At 39.0% G+C, this 21,522-nt stretch overlaps 1 protein-coding gene across 1 annotated transcript; it reads right to left on the bottom strand.

Annotated features, from left to right (window-relative positions):
* Nucleotides 10,484-20,511, bottom strand: LOC109829764 (cell division control protein 6 homolog). The gene is made up of 17 exons (XM_020396798.1): nt 20,095-20,511; nt 19,921-20,017; nt 19,193-19,413; nt 18,141-18,215; nt 17,943-18,052; nt 17,692-17,798; nt 17,494-17,553; nt 17,232-17,305; nt 17,054-17,104; nt 16,131-16,180; nt 14,451-14,508; nt 13,727-13,816; nt 12,434-12,499; nt 11,352-11,447; nt 11,174-11,263; nt 10,956-11,082; nt 10,484-10,696 (listed from the first exon to the last, which is right to left on the bottom strand). Exons 1-16 carry the CDS (start codon nt 20,287-20,289, stop codon nt 11,047-11,049), a joined length of 1,476 nt encoding a protein of 491 aa, XP_020252387.1. The 5' UTR covers nt 20,290-20,511; the 3' UTR covers nt 10,484-10,696; nt 10,956-11,046.

Below are 21,522 nucleotides of genomic sequence, written 5' to 3'. Positions count from 1 at the left end.
AAAGTATCGGCGATTGCCTCCGCATCAAAAAGGGCGCTGCGGACTCCGTCGAAGTAGCAAGCATCTGTACAAGGTGGTTTGCCCATACTAAACATTCGAGCCGATGCAAGAACCAAAGCTACTTTCATGGTTATTATTTATTTATGTATAAGAAGACATACTCCTAAGTACAAAGCAGCGTGCACAACAAATCTATGTAAGAAGGTAAACAATCAAGGAAATATAATCAGTATAAAAAAACTTGTGCAAGAGCCCCCAGTCCAAAATTCAGCGCGCTACGCGTGCGTACGAGCCTTCCTCATGCGACAAAGTAACGTCGACCTACGGTCTCACCCCGCATCTGCTGTTATCCAATCCATTGAACGACGACGACGTCCGAGTCTGGCACCGCCACATCTCTCCCAGAAACGTCTTGGCCGCATCCATGCTCGGAAAATAGGGCGGGTCCATGAACATTTGCCTCAAGAAATCGACGGCCCGGCAGCTGAAATCAATCCCACCGCCCGTTCCCATTACGCTTCAACCCCCATCACCGCAGTCATCAGCGCCGACCCGAAAAAGAACTTCTCACGCCGCTTCCACCCGCTGGAACGCCGCAGCAGGTGTAGTCTTCCGTAGCCATCGGCGCCCTGCACCTTCGTTCCGTCCCCGGGCTGCGGCTGCGGAGGAGCCCACGCTGCTTCCTGACCTGCCCTCCCGTTGACGCTTCTACCATCCGAGGATCCGGGCACCCTGCTGCTTTAGGTTTACCTTGGAATAATTCGACCTCAAACAGAGTCTCGACTGAAAGCACGTAAATCTCCGACCCGAGACCCTTTGATGCGAGCTGGCTTCTTGAGACCGGAGGAAATCATCGGATCCAATTAGCATGTGGGCAGGTCCGTCCAGCTCCGATACAGCTTCCAGATCGCCGAGAGCCACATCGCCTGCGGCTGCCGAATTCCTCACCGCGATCCTCCTCCGACCCCGTTAGGAGCTCCTTGGCTTAAGACCAGCACTCAGGATCTGATGATCGCGTGAGGACGGTTGATCCTCCACTTTTTCAACCGGGTCGTTGGGAAGGCTTTCTGAAGGGAGTGAAGGCTCGAGTGACGACGAGGCGTACTCGAGGCTGGTTATCCGGACGAGGTGGCTCGTCCAGGCCGAGGGTGAACGGCACTATCCGCATTTGACACATGCATCTGCATCAGAATCTTGGAATCAACATCCTCTTGACTTGGCCCATCGAGACGACCTCGGAACAGGCTGGCCTCGCTCCGTGTGGCCACTTAGCGTGTTGCCGCGCCGTTGGGCTTCACACCTGTTTGAGCTCCTCCCTCGGGCCAGACTCCCGTCGTGCGCTAGATGCAGCGATAGGAGCCTCGCTGCCGCCCGCAGCCAGCTCTTCCCGTCGCAGGAGGCCACGATGCGACTGTGGGCGCGAGGGATTCTCGAAAGCGTTGTTTCCAGCTTCCGCGGCGGTTTGGAATGGTCTTGGGTCGGAAGAGGCTACGGAGGATGAAGCGGAACGTGATCCGAAGCTTGGAGGGCTGGGCTTAAATCGTCGGCCCAGCCCGGAAATCCCACCCGGGTCAGAGACCAGAAGCTCTGGGCCTGAGGTACGCTCGAAGCGGCGATAGGCGGAGCGTCCGCACAACAGCGCCGAGGGCGGGAGAGGGTGGAGGAATTGTAGGGAGGAGTTAGGAGAGCTAGTAGCAGCGGTGGCCGATATATCGGGAGTCGCCATTTTCAACTTAATTCCACTGCGACTCCACCGTATTACGATGGCGCGATCACACGACTATTTAAGAGGAAAGATCTGGCGATCGTGATCGATCTAGCGATAGATAAATAAAAAAACTGGGATTTTTATTTTATTTCTATCGAAGGGAAAGAAATCAGAAATTTTTGAGTTGAGGAGAAAGAAATAGAGGAAGCGGGATATATATATATACAGGGAGAAGGGGTGTTGGGCGAAAAGGATGCAGGAAAGTGGTAGGCGTGTGAAGAAAAAGGAAGGAAAGAAGCATTTTGATGTGGTATTTGAATTCCAGCCCGCGGCGGCCACCGATGGATAACGATAATACCCAAGGAGAGCACAAGCAAGAATAAAATAGACAAGAATAAAAAGCGAAAATACCAAAAAAGGAGAGGAGAGACAGAAGCTTATCCGAATTCTAGAACTATAACCAACACGTCTTCCTTGTACCGACTTTTTAACTTATTAAATTGTTGTCAGAGGCGGATATATAGATATACACAAATTACTTTTCGAAAAAACGGATAAACAAACAAACATACAAACAAAGTTCAGTGATATCTTTTGGACCGTCTTATATATGTTGTGGAAGTATGGAGCCCTATGAACGCGGAATAATAGTTGGGTCCCGGTTTGCCTGCGGTGACTACGTCCGTCGGTCGGGCGGGTCCCAGTTCGTGAAAGATTGGACTTGGACCCTAATTATCTTCTCCTTCTAATAAAGTGACAAAGCCATTCGCGCCGCATGCAACTCACTAGTTTCCTCTAAATAAATATTAAACTACTTTTATTCTTGAAAATGGAAATTTCTCAAGTGCTTGTTGGGAATATAATCTGTTTAGAGTGTAATTAGCACAAAATGCAGTTTTAACAGAATTAGATAATGATTGAAAATAGATATAAAATTAAACTGAGTTTTGAATATAGCCTGATGGTCGAGGCGTGCAAGCACTGTCCCAAGAAACTAATTGCCCCCTCTCGTACAGGGCTACGCGGCAAAAGTCCCCGGAGATACAACGACCCTCGGTCAGGCGACCTCCTTCTCGCCGGCACGAGCTTCAAGAAGGCTTTGTGAATTCTTCGTGACTTTCAGGGAACCAAAAATGTAACAATAGTAATATGAAGAGAAATAACAGAGAAGAAGAGAGAATATGTTGTGTTTTTCACACTGTGTTTTCTACCCTCGCAGCTTGCTGTTTATATAGAGGTTGAGAATAAACGTTTTTCAATACCGAATTAAATCCTCATAAAAACCTTTTTTTCGTTTTGATTCTGTTTTAATTCTCATGAATATTACCGTTTCATTTACGTTTTAATTCAGTTTTAAAGTTCATAAATCTCTCCAATTAATTCTGGCCGTTAAACATTTTAAAAATGTTAATCACGTTTTAAACAGTTCCAATTAGTAAAAATAAAAATAAAAAATAAAAATGTTAGCATATTAAGGGCCCATTAATCCGGGGCTGCATTCGTGTCCGCAGGTCGTGTGCGCGCGCCACCCGACCCGACCCGAACCCGAGCCCGAGCCCGGCCCGGCCGGCGCGCGCGTGTGTGGTGTGGAGCATAACCTTTTGTTTTCTTCTAGGCATAGGAGAGAAAGGGAAGGCTTATAAAGACTCTTCCTTCCTATTCCATTTCCTATGTGGGACTAAACTTTCCCTCTTTTCCTCTACAAAGTCAAGTTTTAAGTTATCTTTTATTATATAATTCCAACAATCCCCCACATAACTATAACTCCAACAATCCCCCACATAACTTAAAACTTGAAATAGCTCAGAAATAAGAATAAAATAAAAACTTAAAAATAAATAAAATTGCTGGTTCCCTTATACTATGTAATAGGTGGAGGTACCTTTCGGTTTGAACCTTCACTTAGTGACAGTTGTATAGATCCGTGAGAGCTTGGTGGACTTCGCCTTGAACCAGTCTCATTTATCGGATTTCTACAGAAAGCACACATAGTACAGTTTTGAAGAATTCTAAACGGGTTGCGCTATTATCGGCCTTGCGCAGGTATCTTTCATGTGTGTTACTAGGGAGCAGCCCTGATCCCATAGTCGCGGCCTCACAACTACACACATATAGGTGAATCCTAATAAGGATGCGAGCAAGTAAGCATCCTGCCTCATGGGTCTTGGATTCATTAAGAGTTAGACTCAACCTTTCACTTGCTTTTTATGAGCACTGATCACCCTAGGGATGGGAGCAAATGAATTCAGTGCTCCTCACAATTAATCACTCATTCAGTTTGTTTCTACCCATTGAACCTCTGCGAGGTTGGGTTGCCACTGCAGTGATTTTTCTTATGGGCTTAACCCCATCCCCCTCGATGATTCTAGGACCACTGCCCTAGATAAGCCTTTAGTTAAGTGATCTGCAAGATTTTTCTCTGATCTTACAAAATCTAAGGCTATTATATGGTTTTTCATCTTATATCTCAAGGATTTATGTCGCACTTTCAAGTGTCGATTCATCTTCACATTTGCATTCTCTTGATGGCATTTGTCAATCGCTGACCTGCAATCACAATGAATAGAAATGGCTGGTAATGGTTTTTGCATTAGTGGAATTTCAGTTAGTAAATCTTTCAACCATTCAGCTTCTATACTAGTAGTATCAAGAGCTATCATTTCTGATTCCATTGTACTTCTAGCCATTACAGTTTGTTTAGTAGATTTCCAGGACACAGCTCCTCCTCCTAAAAGGAACACAAATCCTGTGGTGGATTTTACATCTACTGAGTCACTAATCCAATTTGCATCTGAATAACCTTCTAGTACAGATGGATAACCTTTATAGTGTAAACCATAATTTATAGTTCCTTTTAGGTATCTCAAAATTCTTTCTAAAGCATCCCAGTGACTCTTATCAGGATTTGATGTATATCTACTAAGTCTATTTACTGCATAAGCAATGTCAGGTCTGGTGTAGTTTGTTAGGAATCCTAATGATCCAATTATTTGTGCATATTCTCTTTGTAATTGAGGATGACCTGTATTTTTCTTTAGATGTACATTAGGATCATATGGAGTGGAAACAGGTTGACAGTTTGGATCATAAAAATTCTTGAGGATTTTTTCTATGTAATGTGATTGTGATAGCACATATCCATTCTCATTTTTCATGATTTTAGTATTAAGAATTAGGTCAGCTTGACCTAAATCTTTCATGTCAAAATTTTGTGATAAAAAGTGTTTGATATCATTTATGATTTGTATGTCAGAACCAAAAATAAGAATGTCATCAACATATAGGCATAATATCACAATTTTGTTGTTTTTATCTATTTTATGGTATACACACTCATCTGTTTGATTAATTACAAATCCATAAGATAGTATAATTTCATCAAATTTCATATGCCATTGTTTTGGGGCTTGTTTGAGACCATATAGTGATCTAATAAGCTTGCATACTTTCTTTTCTTGTCCAGAAGCTATAAATCCCTCAGGTTGATCCATATAAATTTCTTCATCTAAGTCTCCATTTAAAAATGCAGTTTTAACATCCATTTGATGTATTATTAATTTGTGAATGGATGCTAGAGCTATGAGGACTCTAATGGTAGTAATCCTAGCTACTGGAGAATAGACATCAAAATAATCAATACCAGACTTTTGGGTATATCCTTTAGCTACTAATCTGGCTTTATATTTATCTATTGTTCCATCAGGTCTAAGTTTCTTCTTAAACACCCATTTACATCCTATGGTTTTACATCCTGAAGGAAGATCAGTTAGTTCCCAAGTATGATTTTGAACTATAGATTGTATCTCATTATTTATAGCTTCCTTCCAAAATGGAGCATCTACTGATTTCATTGCATCTTCAAATGTAACTGGAGAATCTTCTACAAGTAATGCATAGAAATCTTCATGGACCTTTTCTATTCTAGTTCTTTTACTTCTCCTAGGCTCCTCTGGACTTTCTAGTGGTCTAATTTGTTTAGAACTAGTTTCACCTTGATTAGAACTAGGATCTGAATTATTAGAGCTAGGGCCTGTGTTGTTTATTCTGGTCTTGTAAGGAAAAATATTTTCAAAGTAATGTGCATCCCTAGCTTCAATTATGGTGTTGTTGGCTATCTCATTAATGTCAGAGTTGATTATTAAAAATCTATTTGCATTACTATCAGAAGCATAGCCAATAAAAATTCCATCTACAGTTTTAGGGCCAATCTTCTTTCTTTTATTCTCAGGTATTTTGACTTTTGCTAAGCACCCCCACACTTTTAGGTGATCTAAATTAGGGTTTCTATTCTTCCAAATTGTGTAAGGGGTTTTATCAGATTTCTTGAATGGAATTCTATTTAGTATATGACATGCAGTCATGAGAGCTTCTCCCCATAAATTTTCTGGCACACCAGAATTAATTAACATTGAGTTTACCATGTCCATTAGTGTTCTATTCTTTCTCTCAGCTACTCCATTAGATTGAGGTGTATATGGAGCAGTTATTTCATGAATAATTCCATTATCTTCACAGAATTGTTTTAATTCATTAGAAGTGTACTCACCACCTCTATCTGATCTTAGTATTTTAATTTTCCTATCCAACTGATTTTCAACTTCTGCTTTATATATTTTAAATTTGTTTATGACTTCATCTTTAGTCTTAATTAAGTAGAGGTAACAATATTTAGAGCAATCGTCTATAAAAGTTACAAAATATTTGTTACCCCCTCTAGTTGTTCTTCCTGAATCACAAACATCACTATGGATGAGTTCTAATATCTCAGAATCTCTATCAATAGTTTTAAATGGTTTCTTAGGAAGTTTGGCTTCTACACATATTTCACATTTTTCATCATCTTTTATATTAAGCTTTGGAATTATATTGAGATGCATCAATCTTTTAATTGAATTATAATTCACATGTCCTAATCTTTGATGCCAAGTGATGGAAGGTTCAATATTCAAAGCTATTGGAGATGCAAGAGTAGAATTCTTAACATTCAATTTAAAAAGACCATCACATAAGAAACCTTTTCCAATGAAGTTCAAACCCTTAGTTATTACAACTTTATTTGATTCAAAAACAAGTTTGTAGCCTTGTTGCACTAATAAAGATCCGCTAATTAAATTTCTCCTAATGTCTGGTACATGATGGACATCCTGCAGGATCAAAGTCTTATCAGAAGTCAGCTTTAGGTTGATCCGACCTATTCCGGATACAGGAGCCACATTATTATTTCCCATTGTCACAGTTCCTCTACTTGAGACCTGATAGGTGGAAAACAAAGATTGATTAGAGCAAACGTGAATATTAGCTCCAGTGTCAATCCACCAATCATTTGCTTGAAAGGTCATGTTTACTTCAGGAGTGAAGAGAACAGACCTGAAAGCAGCCTCAGCTGGACTGGAAGTCACCATGTTTACTTGTGACTTATTAGGTGGAGGTCCTCCCTTCCTAGGCTTGGGTGGTTCAGTTTTCTTGAAAAAGCAGTCCTTAGCAAGATGGTTGGTTCTTCCACAAACGAAGCAGGCTCGACGTTCAGCTCCTTCCTTCTTTTGAAAGTGAACATGGTTCTTATTTTGATGATAGGGTTTCTTCTTAAATGTTTTATTTTGATTTTGGTGGAAGGGACGTTTCTTGTGTTGGGGAAAGGGTTTGGATTCAACATTGTTTACTTTGGGTTCTTTGGGTTCAGATTTTGTCACATTTTTCTCCCTGAGTCTATGTTGCTCTTCAATTCTAATAGAATTCAATACTTGCTCTAGGGTAAGATCTCCTTGGGTATGGTTAAGGTTTTTGGCAAAATCTGACCAGGACTCGGGAAGTTTGTCTATAAGACAGGCTATCTGAAACGTTTCATCTAAGATGGATCCATTCACTTTTAATTGGTGAACTATATGTTCAAATTCATGAATTTGCTCATTCATTGGTTTAGAATCTACCATTTTAAATTTGTTAAAATCAGAAGCTTTAAATCTTTTAATTCCCATATCATCTAAACCATACTTTTTCTCTAGGGTTTCCCACAGAACTTTAGCATTAGTGATAGTATAATATATATCATATAACCTATCAGATAAAGCTCCTAAGATTCTGTGTAGACAATGATACTCTATTTCTTGAGGTGTTCTTGGGATAGGAATGGAATCTGTGGAGGAAGATGAGGAAGATTGCCTAGTAACTGGTCTAGATGAAGATGGGTTATCTGGTTCTATGGCTGTTATTAGATGTAGGGTTGTTAACCAAAATCTCATTTGGTTTTGCCAACGACGGAAATTGTTCCCATCAAACTTCTCTGGTTTAGCAGACATAATTTCACTTGTAGCCATAATCTGATGATGAATGAATAGTTTTGTTATTATAATGCAACAGAAATATATAAAGCATTCATTCAACAGAATAATCATGCAGTGTAACATTTCGTTTTTAAGTATTGCAGACATCATTAACATGAAAATCAGAATGCTAATCATGATACTATTCTAAACAGCACTAATTAGTTTCTTGGATTGTTAGGAATATAATCTGTTTAGAGTGTAATTAGCACAAAATGCAGTTTTAACAGAAATAGATAATGATTGAAAATAGATATAAAATTAAACTGAGTTTAGAATATAGCCTGATGGTCGAGGCGTGCAAGCACTGTCCCAAGAAACTAATTGCCCCCTCTCGTACAGGGCTACGCGGCAAAAGTCCCCGGAGATACAACGACCCTCGGTCAGGCGACCTCCTTCTCGCCGGCACGAGCTTCAAGAAGGCTTTGTGAATTCTTCGTGACTTTCAGGGAACCAACAAAAATATAACAAAGGAAGAGGAGAATTTTGTGTTTTTCACACTGTGTTTTCTACCCTCGCAGCTTGCTGTTTATATAGAGGTTGAGAATGAACGTTTTTCAATACCGAATTAAATCCTCATAAAAACCTTTTTTCCGTTTTGATTCTGTTTTAATTCTCATGAATATTACCGTTTCATTTACGTTTTAATTCAGTTTTAAAGTTCATAAATCTCTCCAATTAATTCTGGCCGTTAAACATTTTAAAAATGTTAATCACGTTTTAAACAGTTCCAATTAGTAAAAATAAAAATAAAAAAGTTAGCATATTAAGGGCCTAATCCGGGGCTGCATTCGTGTCCGCAGGTCGTGTGCGCGCGCCACCCGACCCGACCCGAGCCCGGCCCGGCCGGCGCGCGCGTGTGTGGTGTGGAGCATAACCTTTTGTTTTCTTCTAGGCATAGGAGAGAAAGGGAAGGCTTATAAAGACTCTTCCTTCCTATTCCATTTCCTATGTGGGACTAAACTTTTCCTCTTTTCCTCTACAAACCCAAGTTTTTAAGTTATAACTCCAACAGTGCTACCGTTTGAATTTTGCTGCGTAGAAACTCCGAATTGGAACACTGTAGAGGATGCAGCAAAAGCATCTCTGACTTGGCGATCGACGTCCAACAGGAAGTAGTAGCGGTCGCTAATCTTAAAGGGATAAATATATAATAGAGGGGGAGCTTAGACTTAGATTTAGATCAGATTAAAGGGATAAGGATGTCTATTGAAAGTTGACCAACGCCACCGCCGTCGCTGTACTGGCCCCCCCAGATACTTGTTTCATCAACCGCTTAAAAAAGACTTCTTTACACGACGAGAAGCCAACAGCACCGCATTCCGTAAGGACCCCACAACCTTTTAAACCCAAGTGCGTTTCTTTCGAACGGAGACGCGGGGGGTGGGGGCGTTAGGCAAACCACACGGTGGGGGGGCAGATAGAATACCAACCAGAGTACTGCTCTGGCTGGCCAGAAACTGCGGCAGGTGTCGGCCATCCAATAGTAGGCCAGAACACAGCGGAACTTACCATCCGATGCGGTGCACCACCCCGCCGCCACGGGAGATGCCGACGCCACCCGTCTCGCCTGCATTTGCGTGTTGTTTACAGCTATAGACCCACCCCACCCCACCCAAAGTTTGGATTGACCTTCGCCTTCCCCCTGTGCTTGTGGACCTCCTTCGGTTTGAATTTTGGGTAAACGGCGGGAAGGGAGTTGGTAATGATTCCGAGATGTAGACATGCTTTCCCTCATACTCCAGTTCTTTCCGACTGTTCCAATCACTTCGAACAATATTGACATAAGGTACTAGTAAATTACTAGTTAGTTTGTGTAGGTCCTACATGCTGATCAAACACCATAGCTAAGATATAGAATATGGGTAAACTGCGATTAGTGCATCACTAAACAGTGAGAACTAGATGACACTGGCTTATCCTACGTCCAGTTCCCTGTAATCCAAATCTCAGATTCAAACTAATCCAGATCACAATAAGTGAGCAGATTAAATGTCCCTGATGGATGATGACCTGTGTTCAAAGCAACAGGGCTTACATGCGGCCTGTGCCTCAAATGCCCGTGCCATGTGCGATGATGTTGGAAGATCATTCTGCCAATTTAATTATTAGTTGCTGGAAACAGCCCTGCTGGTATTACGTCAAATCTCCCCAAAGTAAACAGGTATCCATCTATTCAAGTTTAAACTGTTAGCCTCATTTATATCCCTCTTTCACGCAGCATCCAAATCAAACAAGACGTGTGGCCCAGGAATATCAGTCATCCAGGGTCGACGACATATTGTTTTTATTTTAAAGAAAAAACATCAGAGTCTCTCTTTCAATGAGCTATTAACAGAGGAGCAAATAACCCAAATGCTGTAACTTATTCGAATTGGATTGGCATCTCCTTTTGACTTTTAAACAACAGCACCGGTGAAGTCACAAACAAATGAAGTGACAATGTAAAACTGTAAACATAAAATAATAATAATAATAATAATAATAATAATAATAACTTGTTTTCAGAATCACTTGGCACCTTAGTCCCATAATTGGCGCTTCTTCAAGTATCAAAGATGGGTTCGCTGAATTATTTGTAACAAACTCTACCTCTTGGGAAATTGACATGAACCAATTGAATGATGTGCATATCCATCCAGCGTAGAACTTCCAGCCTTTAAAAATCCTGCCAGAGTAACATAATAAACGAAAGCAACCATTTAAGATTGATGATACTGTTAATGACACTACTTTTCAGATTCATAATTTGGCAGGTCACACGCCTCAAATTCTTTTTGAGGAAAGATAGGATGCTGGAAATTAAAATGAGCCGAGTATAGATTTGTAATGAGAAAACATAAACCGAGATGATTTCCTGCCTTGTGAAAGACAGAAAGTCTTTCGCACTATAAGCAGAATTTCCATCATCAATAAAAACAGATTACCTGTCAAAAAGAGTATAAATTTGATTTGGTTTTCAGAAGCCAGATGCCGTGCTCTTGAATTTGAAATTGAAAAGGATAAAAACCTTGACAATCAGTCCTCCAGGCAGCTTTGAAAAAATCGATATCCCTGCATCCAGAAGTGGGGAGAAAAAAAGACTATCAAACTACTCTTCATTACATATTTCATTCAAAGCCAATAGCTAGTCACTGGTCTACACCTTGAAAGCAAATATAATGTCGGAACTATCAATTTGTAGTGTCACTCTCTTCAACCTGTCTTCTCTAGAATTACCAAGTTTGAGGAGGCCCTGGACATTCAACTAGACAGTTACATGTTGTAGAAAAAATTAAAAACGAGTAACTGGATAAAAGTAAAGTTGTAGCATGCATTTCAACCTGGTCACTGAGTACTCCACACATGCTTGTAAATTCCAGCATCCCAACAGCAGGGACTTGGGTAGATTTACAGATTCCTATATAAGATTTGTTCAGCTGCATCCAGAAAACATTTACAAGATCTCCATCAACACTAGAAATGCATTGCAGAACAGATCATTACTGAATAACATAAAAGCAAATTTATCCCTTTAAGGGGAAAGTAAAAGCAAATTTACTTGCTTCTAATTGATTGAAATAATGTTATGTAGTCCTAAGTGTAACAGGAGTGAAGATTATGTGTGTATGCGGGATACTTGTGTGTATATACAGTGTGCTTGTGTTTTTGCAAGCACCGGTGCACATTTGTGGGAGAGAAGGTTACAAGGTGACATTGGTACACTGAATCTCATTCCAAGAGAAACAGGTGAGGGAGACATTTTGCAGTCACAAGCAGCAAAGCACCATATTCAGATGGCTTTCAGATTTTATCGTATAAGATCCTTCTACTGGAGATACAAGACTGTTCTCATGTAAAATGTTGGAGAGCTTTTTTTTTGTAGGGGAAGATATCTAGGTTAGCAGATCTCTGCAGCAGTTGTCAATATATCATGTCGTCAAGCTGTTCCCCCCCCCCCCCCAGAAACGATCATCAACTTCATCCAAGGAAGCTTCCTGCAGGTATTTATATATAGATATGTCGCAACAGAGCGGTGGCCATTTCTACAACGGAGTATTTAAAACACATGAACTTGTGAAGAAGCCTTCCAAAAGTTCATGTAATCCAAGCGATAGTACCTGTTACATATTGTTGTGCGCATAGAGAAAAGAACAGGAAATCATGAGGCCTGAAACCATTGGGAGTATACTTTCCTCTAGAGTTGTGTTGTACTCATTTTTTTTAATGCAGAGAAGACTCCTCTATGTGTGTGCATGTCTGTTTGTAGTCAGTATCTATGGGCAAGCATGCAAAAATAACACTTGAACACGTAATACACAACTCAGTAAAAGCATAATGAATGGAGTGGACAAATTGAAGTAAAGCAGGAAGCTTAAGCTTTTTGTAAGGATAGACATTAAAATCAAAACAGAATTGGAAATACCTCTCCCACAGTAGTGCCATTCTTCTTGCTCTGACGGAAAAGCTTCACTAGCGAGCACAATATAATCTGCAAATGCCAAAATATATATATGTTAAACTGATGCTTCTAGCTTTGGTTGATATATGGAAATGCTAAAAAATTCTATCCCAGAGAAAAGAGCAGCGCTTTTATATGTAATACTTAAATGAAGCCTTCTAAGAGAACAGGGTAAAAATTTCCCATTAGCAATATACATGTATTAGCATGAGGCAACATGAATCAGCTCTGCTTGCAACATATGAACTGTTTGAGGATAGTGCAAATGTGAAGTATTTCACCTTGCATCATATGATTAGTCAGCACAAACAAGAGTGCCCTGCTCCAACATGGAACAGGATGTTGGACATGGCAATTGTTCGATACCCACGCACAAGAATACAGCTATATGTGCATTTTGTGCAGGTATATGTTTATTTGAATCATTAATGTGTGTTTGCTGTTATTCAAAGTGAAAAGATCTACTTTTTATCAAAACCATTTTGTGCAAGTACTTTTTTTTTCAAAGGAACACATTACACTCCATTGCACATAAATTTTTAGGTAAACAGCAGTATACAAATTGTTTTTCTTAGAAAAAGTGCACAGAATTTTTGTTGTCAGATGCACACAGACATGTGTGTCTTATCTGGGTATGTTGGGAACACCGATTTTCATCAAGGAAAGTGTCCTTCCTATCGAAGCTTGCAACTATCTTCCCTCTTGAATTGACCCAATTCAGACCCTACAATATGAATCTTAGTTATAGCGCTACTGAATAAGCTTCAATCGAAAATGTGATGTTAACTTTCAAAATCATGGACATCACTGGTTTCACTTGTTGAACATATCATTTTCTGGTGCGTACCAAGTTATCTTGGTACCACATTTTTTTGACCTTGTGCTATCGACATGTTTGAATTTGACCAAAGCCTCTTAGCTATTCAACTTCAGCTATTGCTCTTCAAGTCTAACTATCAAATAAATGTACACTTGTTGCCAAGGAGGAACTGAATATTCCAAGGATTTGAATATTTGAAGGTTCACTAGGCCTCATAGATTTCAAGACCACGCTGTGGTGTCTCAAATAGTCCAGTACACTTCATGAGCTGAACAATGTATGCCATATGTTATATCAGCAAAAATAATCTGTGTTAAGGTTTGCAACTTGAAAGATTAGATAGGCTCGACTATTAATTTGAAAGAAGCAAAACTAGTAGCTATAATCTAGCCAATAACAGTCATTAAAGAATTTTGACAATCTCGATTGGCGTTTACCTGTTGATGCTGTGGAAGGGATTGTATGGTATCAACTACTGCTGACTTGAATGCCTTTGATAAAGCAAGCTCCATATGGTTGAAACCCACCTAGAAACAGTTGAAAATAGCTTATTGCAAATAAAGCAAATTATCAAGAACCAAATGTGAAAGAAAACAATTATCTTCTATGCACTCCAATTAAGCTTTTGCAACCACCAAGGCCTGATTCACTTGTGAAAAGGGAATTGAGTTTTGGAAGGGTCCCAAATTCAAGGTGGGACTATAGTCTTTGTTCGAAAATGAAAAAAAAGGAATGCAACTCATTGCATAATACTTACTAAAGTTGGTATGGACTACAAAACGTATAATAGTTGAGATACTCACTCATTCAAGCAGATTAAGCACAACTCTTTTACTGGTTTAACCACCAAGTAACAGAGTTATCTATTATGCTAGTCTAATATGCTTTACGTTAGTTACCTACTGCTTCACTAAAAAAAGAAAGCGAAAAAAACCTTTAAGTTGGTATTAAATGAGCATTACATCCCCAGTTCAATATTTAGATTTAGAGATCAAGTTCAAAAGTCTATCCAACTAAAAGAGAGATGATAAAACTATGGTAATACTGCATAGTTCAAACATAAAGCAAAACCACCTATGTATCAGTAAACAACACACTTGTTAAATGTCGATCAATATAAGCTCTAGTCAAAATGCATTGCTAATAGGTTAATCGTCTTACAAGGTTAAATTCCTTCTTTGTATCCCTGAGCTCTGCCTCAAGCAACTCAATTGCACTCCTGAAATGCAGCAAACAGAAAGAGATACAAAAGATACCGTTACCTTCCATAAAATGTAGAATTTTAAAGTACCAACTAACAGCGTAAATTATCTTTGCAGGTACGTCAATAAGGAATTGCAAAATATAGCATTACCCATCAGTTAGTATAGGCATTAAATCAAGATTCAAAAGTGCCTTAACAAATGTCACTGAATAGAGACTCCAGTCATTAAAGTGAAACAGGTGTTAAAGTTTGAGGGAGAAGTACATAAATAACTAAAAGACGCGAGGATTAAAAGTGTAGAGAAGGGAATAGACCACTGCAATCACAACTGCAACACCATCATCACCATTGTTTTTTCCCCGTCGAAACAGAGCTTTGGAGCATGAGGGCCCACTAACTATTTGGAAGAGTTTTAAAGTGTTGGTCGACTTGATGCCTATGCTCAATTGATAATTGCAAGTTCCCAGGAAGGAACTATGGATAAGGCACACTTTTTAATCCTAAGCAAAGTGATCACCTTTTTAGCCAACACCTTAACCGATCCAGTTTAAATCCAAAAAGAACAGTGACAAAAAGAACGGAGAAAGGGTAGGAAGCAAGGAAGGAGGGCTCTTGCCTTTCATGGCTGGCTAGGGAGAAATGCAACATGATGGCCATCATGGATGAGAAAATGCAGATAAAGTAGCACAAGCAAGAAAAAGAAGAGTGCATATTTAGTGGATATTGGATATGACCTGCCACCTTATTTAACAAAGTGACTACCAATAGATATAAGGGTGAGATTCACACCTGCTGATGTGAATAGCAGGGCATGCCTCGTCACTAGTCTATCTCTTGGTAGCTCATCTAACAAAATGAGATGCCACCTCATACCCTTCTTTTTGCTAGATGGAAATAATGAGTGTGAGGTGGGCATGCACCTGCACACAGATACCCCAATTCACCAGCACCCCCAGCTTGCACCCAATCCACACCACATCGACACTCCATCCACACAGGCACGCACGCACATATTTAAATGTATATACATATACATATACATATACATACACAAATATAGATAAACATGCACATGTGGTAAGGGTACGACACACATATGGTGTAACTAAGAAGTTTACACCTACATATGAAATTATATGTTCATTCATCAATATTGATGATCCAAACTATCAATTGTGATCTATATGTCCTAAAAATCAGAGAATAAAATTGGATTAAAAAATTCCGCTCGACACATCTCATCACCTAGAAATGACTGCATGCAAAAAAAAACACGCAACCCTCCTCCTTTATCCTGGCTTGGGACATGCAACGCTGGCAATAGAATAAAGCACAGCACAGGCGGAGTTTAGAAATGACTGCATGCAACAGTCTCAACAGTTGGTAATTTTGAGGTGCTTGAATTGTAGGATAGGCAATTCCAAATCACTTGATTTTGATCCAGTTGGGTTTGATGATGTGTATTGTAACCTCACTCTCTCACATGCACACGTGTATATGTAGTACATTAAGAAGAGGAAAAAAAACTTAACAGTCTTAAGTATTGATTATTTATAACCATGAGGTATCAAAACACAATAAACTATGTATAGCAGCTGCAAGACACCTAGCAATCATCAACACTGAAATAGACTTACCGACAAACACCAAGCGCTCTCCTCATGTCACCTGAGGCAGCTGCAACTTTCTGACATTAAAAAATTGTCAGTTGATGGTTAAAAGAAAACATGTTTCAAATAATTTATGCTTTAAACTGATGCTTTTAATTGTTCAATCATACAAAGGATTTAATGGGTACCTAAAGAGCTGGATAGGGCTGAGCTCTTTTACAGAAGTATGCATTGCCTAGTTGTTGATAAGTTTCTTACACTATTGCATAAGGACATATGGTGTTGTTTTAAATGTGTATTTCATTGTCTTTAATCTGTGCGTAAGATTACTTATTCCTATACCCCATTTAAATTTTATTTATAAGGGACTCAAGGAATACATGTTAAAAGATGGCAAAATTACTTAAATATATAGGTTTTATAAGTAACATACTAATGTCTTCTATCTAATAAATACAACAAATAATTTAGTTATGTTATTGCTACTAACTTGAATAGTTTGAACTTATGGTTAGCAACATCGTTCTTATGTTGACTTTGTAGGAACTAGGAAGTTCACACTATTCAACTGGAAATTGTGAAGTTCACTCTCTTAATCAGACCTTCAGAGTAATGAACTGACTATACACTTCAGTGAAATTTGCATACTAAGCTTGGACAAATCATTGGTAGAAGAAAGTACCGTAATGCAATTGTTTGTACTAGTGTAGGACCATGATGAACCTCAGTTGAGTAGAAGCTGTATTGAAAAACTTCAGTTGGAATTGAAATTCTACTGCTTCTATAACAATTATCATTTAGGAGGACAACTATCAGCAAATAAAGGATATAGATGTGAGAAGACAACAGAAATTCATGTTGGTCCGACGAAGGATGCTGTGTATTGCAATATATGATGATGACAAAACTTGCTAATCATTAAACAGACTAAGACAAGCATAAACACTTACTCTAGCACAGAATTCTAACGCTGAAGGTTGGAAGACATCATATCCGAGAACCTAATTAAGAGAAAAAAAGGTCTATTAATTATAACCTATGCTACACTAGAATTGATAAATCATTAGTAGTTGCTATATTAGAGACTTCCAAGGAAATGATAAAGCGGTAAAGGAATGCAGGAATTACCATAAGCCTCTGCTGTAGAATCTTAAGTATTTGGTCTGCAGAATAGGCACGGAATGTTATGATAGAGGGCTTGCCTGATGTTAACACAATAATTTCCAAGAAAATAATTAGTTCTGAAATGGTGCAGTGCGGTACAAAATGAGCTGTGAATCACAAAGCAGAATGTTTTAAGAATTTGAGAGCTCTAAAACGTTTATCCCTTGTACTTTCTCTATAAAACTGACAGTTGTAAGAAAGATAAATATGAGTCCACCATACTCACAATTCAGGGATTCAAGTTTTGGAAGAAACCTATCTGCAAGATCAATCGCATTTGCTATTCCTGCACAAACAAAACTGAAATCAGTGCAAATATCAAATTCAAGATCAAACAGAAACCAGGGACTTATTTACCACACAATTTGAAGTTACGGCAAATGCTAGCTCCATAATATTAATTATGATCATAAAAAAGATATACCTACTAGTATGCATCTAGAAAATGGGAAGGTCGTAAGCATGAAAAGATCATGCAACACTGAACGATCTCTAGTGATCAAGTAATCCATCTCATCAATGACCAGCAATCTGTCACCAATAAGATAGTGATATCAAAGTTGCTACTAATGAGATTGACATGAAATAAAATATTCTGAAAACTATGCGTAATGTTTTTGCCAATAAGAAATACTTTGAAAAATGTAAATTGCAGTAAACGAGTTTGTTACTTACATCATCCTTCGAGAAGTTAGCTGTCCCTTTTGAGAAAACAAAGTCTGGAGATGCTGAAGAGGAGAGAAAGAGCCATTCATCTTCTTATGAGGACGAAAATTCTCCAGTATCTGCAATAAAAGATTTGGAGGAATTTTTTGTGGCATGCTTCTTTTTTATTTCATTGGACCAAACTACTTCATTGTCTTTATAGAATACCTTGCTGAAAATATCAGATGTGTTTGCGAGAGAAGTACAGTTTATAGCTATCATGTCCAGCAACTGATATCCCCTCTGAAAGTTAAATATAGTAGCAATTATTTTCACGAAGTGAGGATTATGCCACGTGCTAAGGAGAAAAATAATCTTAAAATGAAGCATGTATACCTTCATATATATAGTTAGACATCACAGAATTTAACATACTACTAATAGTAACCTTGTCATTGTTAAAAAGAAGGCAATTGCATATTAGGAGCATGCAAGTAATGTATTAAACAAATATGTTAAAGGAGTTTAACGGTGAACATAACAAATCTGATATGCGGTGGAAAACATATAATTATTTGTCACATGAAGTTATAAGTTTCAAGATACCCAGTTGATGGGACAACAAATTATAATAATTACAAAATTTGTCTGTAACAAATTACAACATGTATATGGTATATCTCCATAAGTAAATCTTCTCTTATCCCATTCAAAATTGTGGGCAACATGTGCTTAAGTTTTACTGTTGATTACCATGGCAACCAACTAACATTGTTAGATGCTTAAGAAGCACAAAGAATGAAACAGCTATAAATAGTCATTTATGATAGCTTTCATCACTTCATGTTGCAAGACAAGTAAGACTCCTACTCTAGCTCTCGTTACATTCATCGCCTAGCAGCAAAACAGAAGAATTATAACTTATTTGGTCAGATCCATGCATGTCAGATAGGGAAATAGCTCTAACCATATTTCTGTACCATACAGGATGTTGCGGTCATATGTGATCCATTATTTTTTATTATTGGATATTCTGATATACCAACAAGCATAAATATATCCAAGCAAACTTTTCATAAATCATATTAACCTATCTTCTGCTTTCTGTTATAAGATTGTGATTCAAGGCTTCTCTTAATTCTATATATGAACGATACTTTATTGAGAGATATGGTGAGTAATTACCCCATGTGTTCCATTGATAAGAGTTCAACGAAACAACTCAAAATATATATGACCAATATTAATTGACAGAGCGAGAGGTTTATAAAGTTAAATACCTCTTTTGACCACACCAGAATGAGCTCTTTCACTCTTTCAATAGACATTGTTTTACCAGTACCAGGGCATCCACACACATACAAGCTACCAGCTTTCTCTCTTTCAATGCATCCCTTGCAGAAGTCGAGAACCTTTCTCTGCTCCTCTTCACGACACACAATATTGGTCGGCGACGTAGCTACATGCAATGCTTCCTTCACAGCTTGCATCTGTGCAGGATCTGCACATGATGTATTTGCAACCACATTAGTCGGTCATGACAAGAGCGAGACAATATCAAAGTGAACCCCAGTTAAGTAACTATTTGATAGAGAGATGAAACCGAGTTGGTGAAACCCAATTGAGGCAATAATGTAGCTTCTGAGGCTCTCAGTGCAGTTGCATTGGAGATGATTGAAGGCTTTCTAACCAATTACAATGGTAAAGTCTTAGCAAAATAGATCCTCAACTGCAACCTAGGGAGATGTCAAAAAGAAACCTAAGGAAGCATAAGACTCTGGAAGAAAAATGGTTCGCATTCAAGTTCATAGGCGCGATGAGGCGAGGAGAGAGAATTACGGAAATGTTATTCAAACAACTTAGGATAGGGGAAAGGGTTCTACTCATGCAGGTCTTGGCAATCGATGACGGCGTGATGAGAAACCAAATTTGAAAGCAAAAAAACAAAAAACAAAAAGTGCAGGTGTTGGGGTAAAGAGAGAGAAAGAGCGAGAGAGAATCGACTTGCCTCTTGGATTCCACTTGGTCTTTTGAGACAATTGATCGGACAACCTTTTCCTCGGAGACTTTCTTGGAGAATCTACGATCTTCGCGTCGGTGGAAACCTATTTGGACGGAAAGGAGAAAGTTAATATTTTTATTAATAGGAAGGGGTTAGGGATCTGGAACGGGTTTGCCTCACGTCTCCTTCGCAATTTTTGTCGGCGTCGGCGCGTCTGCGAGGAGATCTCCATTTGATCGGAGTCTGAGGCTTGATCGGAGTCGTTTCCGGGCTGGATTGGTTCCTCGAACGCTTTCTACTGACCGTCGGACCTTCCTCCCTAACCTCCAGCGCGGAAGCGGTGATCGATGCGTTCACGATTCTGCTCCCTGGCATTTTTCTAGGGTTTCTTTGCTGGAGATCAGTAATGGAGGAGAGACGATCGAAAGGATTTTGGTGGGCGTGGGGGGAGGGGGAGAGGGTTAGTAGTCTTCTGAAGAAAGGGGTCTGTTTTCGCGCGGGAATTGAAAGAACGCCCGACTTTGCCGCCAATAGTGCAGAATCGAATCAAACAACAGCAAGTTCGGATTGGAATTCGGTTCCGGTTTCTCGTAGCGAATTATTAGAGAAAGGCCGCGGCTATATCCATCGTGTGTGAGGGTAATTTTGAGATTTTTCAAGGGTAAGAAGAAGGCCACGTTTTCGATGAGGGTAATTTTGATCTATACAAAAATAGTTTGAGGCTATTTGTGATGGAGATTGTTAATGTGATGTTATTTCTGGATATATTGCTTTTGTGTGGCAAGAGATAAATAAGTTTGTTTACCTCTGATCCATCTTTGGATTGGCGGTTTGCTTACCACTGATCCACCTTTGGATTTTTTGCAAGTTACTTATTTAGTGCTAACCAATTTCAACATTTGGAAGATTCGAGCCTTGTAGTTTATTGAGCTATACATGCTTCATTGTTCTTTGTTACTTTTATTATAGCTATAGACTTGATTCTTATGAACTAGATGCCACGTCTCGCACTTTATTTTTTTTAATCTAAGGAGGCTCACCTTGCTCTTTACTTTGACCAATTTTTATGGAAATAAAAATAAATAAATGAATGTGAAAAAGGCAGTTTTTTTGTGAGGGTAAAGTTGGGATGTAGCACCAGTTCGGTATCGCTAGATCTTATAATAAGTTGCTTACATAAGCAACTTATATAAGATGTAGAAATAGTTGTTGGTAATCATATATCAAAATTTGCTTCCACAGGCATTTAACGTGTTTGTCAAAATTATGCTTTAAAATCACCGTAAAAAGTGTAGGCCACATATGAAATATTAACTAAAAAATAAAAGCTGCTTTTAAAAATACCATGCCGATGCTACTAAAAGCGCCCTTTAAAAGCAAATACAGTTTCAATGAGCATGCAAAAAGAAAATTCACCAAATGTTATGGTGTTTTTAGTCGTCAATTTGTGGCCCTTTGCCAGCAACGGACATATGTCTCCCGTCACACACCATTCAATCGAATTGACGCTCAGGCATTTTTTGGAAGATAATGTTGGTTTTAAACGTCGGTCCACGTGGGGTGTGTGTTGGGGGCTAGAGAAAAATCGCTGAGTTTTTTGCTAGATTT

This window comes from Asparagus officinalis, chromosome 2 (assembly GCF_001876935.1).
Source record: "Asparagus officinalis chromosome 2, Aspof.V1, whole genome shotgun sequence".
Classification (NCBI taxonomy): domain Eukaryota; kingdom Viridiplantae; phylum Streptophyta; class Magnoliopsida; order Asparagales; family Asparagaceae; genus Asparagus; species Asparagus officinalis.
Note: the sequence above shows the minus strand (reverse complement) of the source record. Positions and strands in the feature narration are given on the sequence as shown.

Coding starts and splice junctions, on each gene's coding strand:
- LOC109829764 (XM_020396798.1), bottom strand. CDS start 20,289: ATGCCAGGGAGCAGAATCGTGAACGCATCGATCACCGCTTCCGCGCTG. Junction 18,216..19,192: donor TTCTGGTGTGGTCAAAAGAG/GTATTTAACTTT, acceptor TTTAACTTTCAG/AGGGGATATCAGTTGCTGGA. Junction 17,799..17,942: donor CTAACTTCTCGAAGGATGAT/GTAAGTAACAAA, acceptor TATTGGTGACAG/ATTGCTGGTCATTGATGAGA.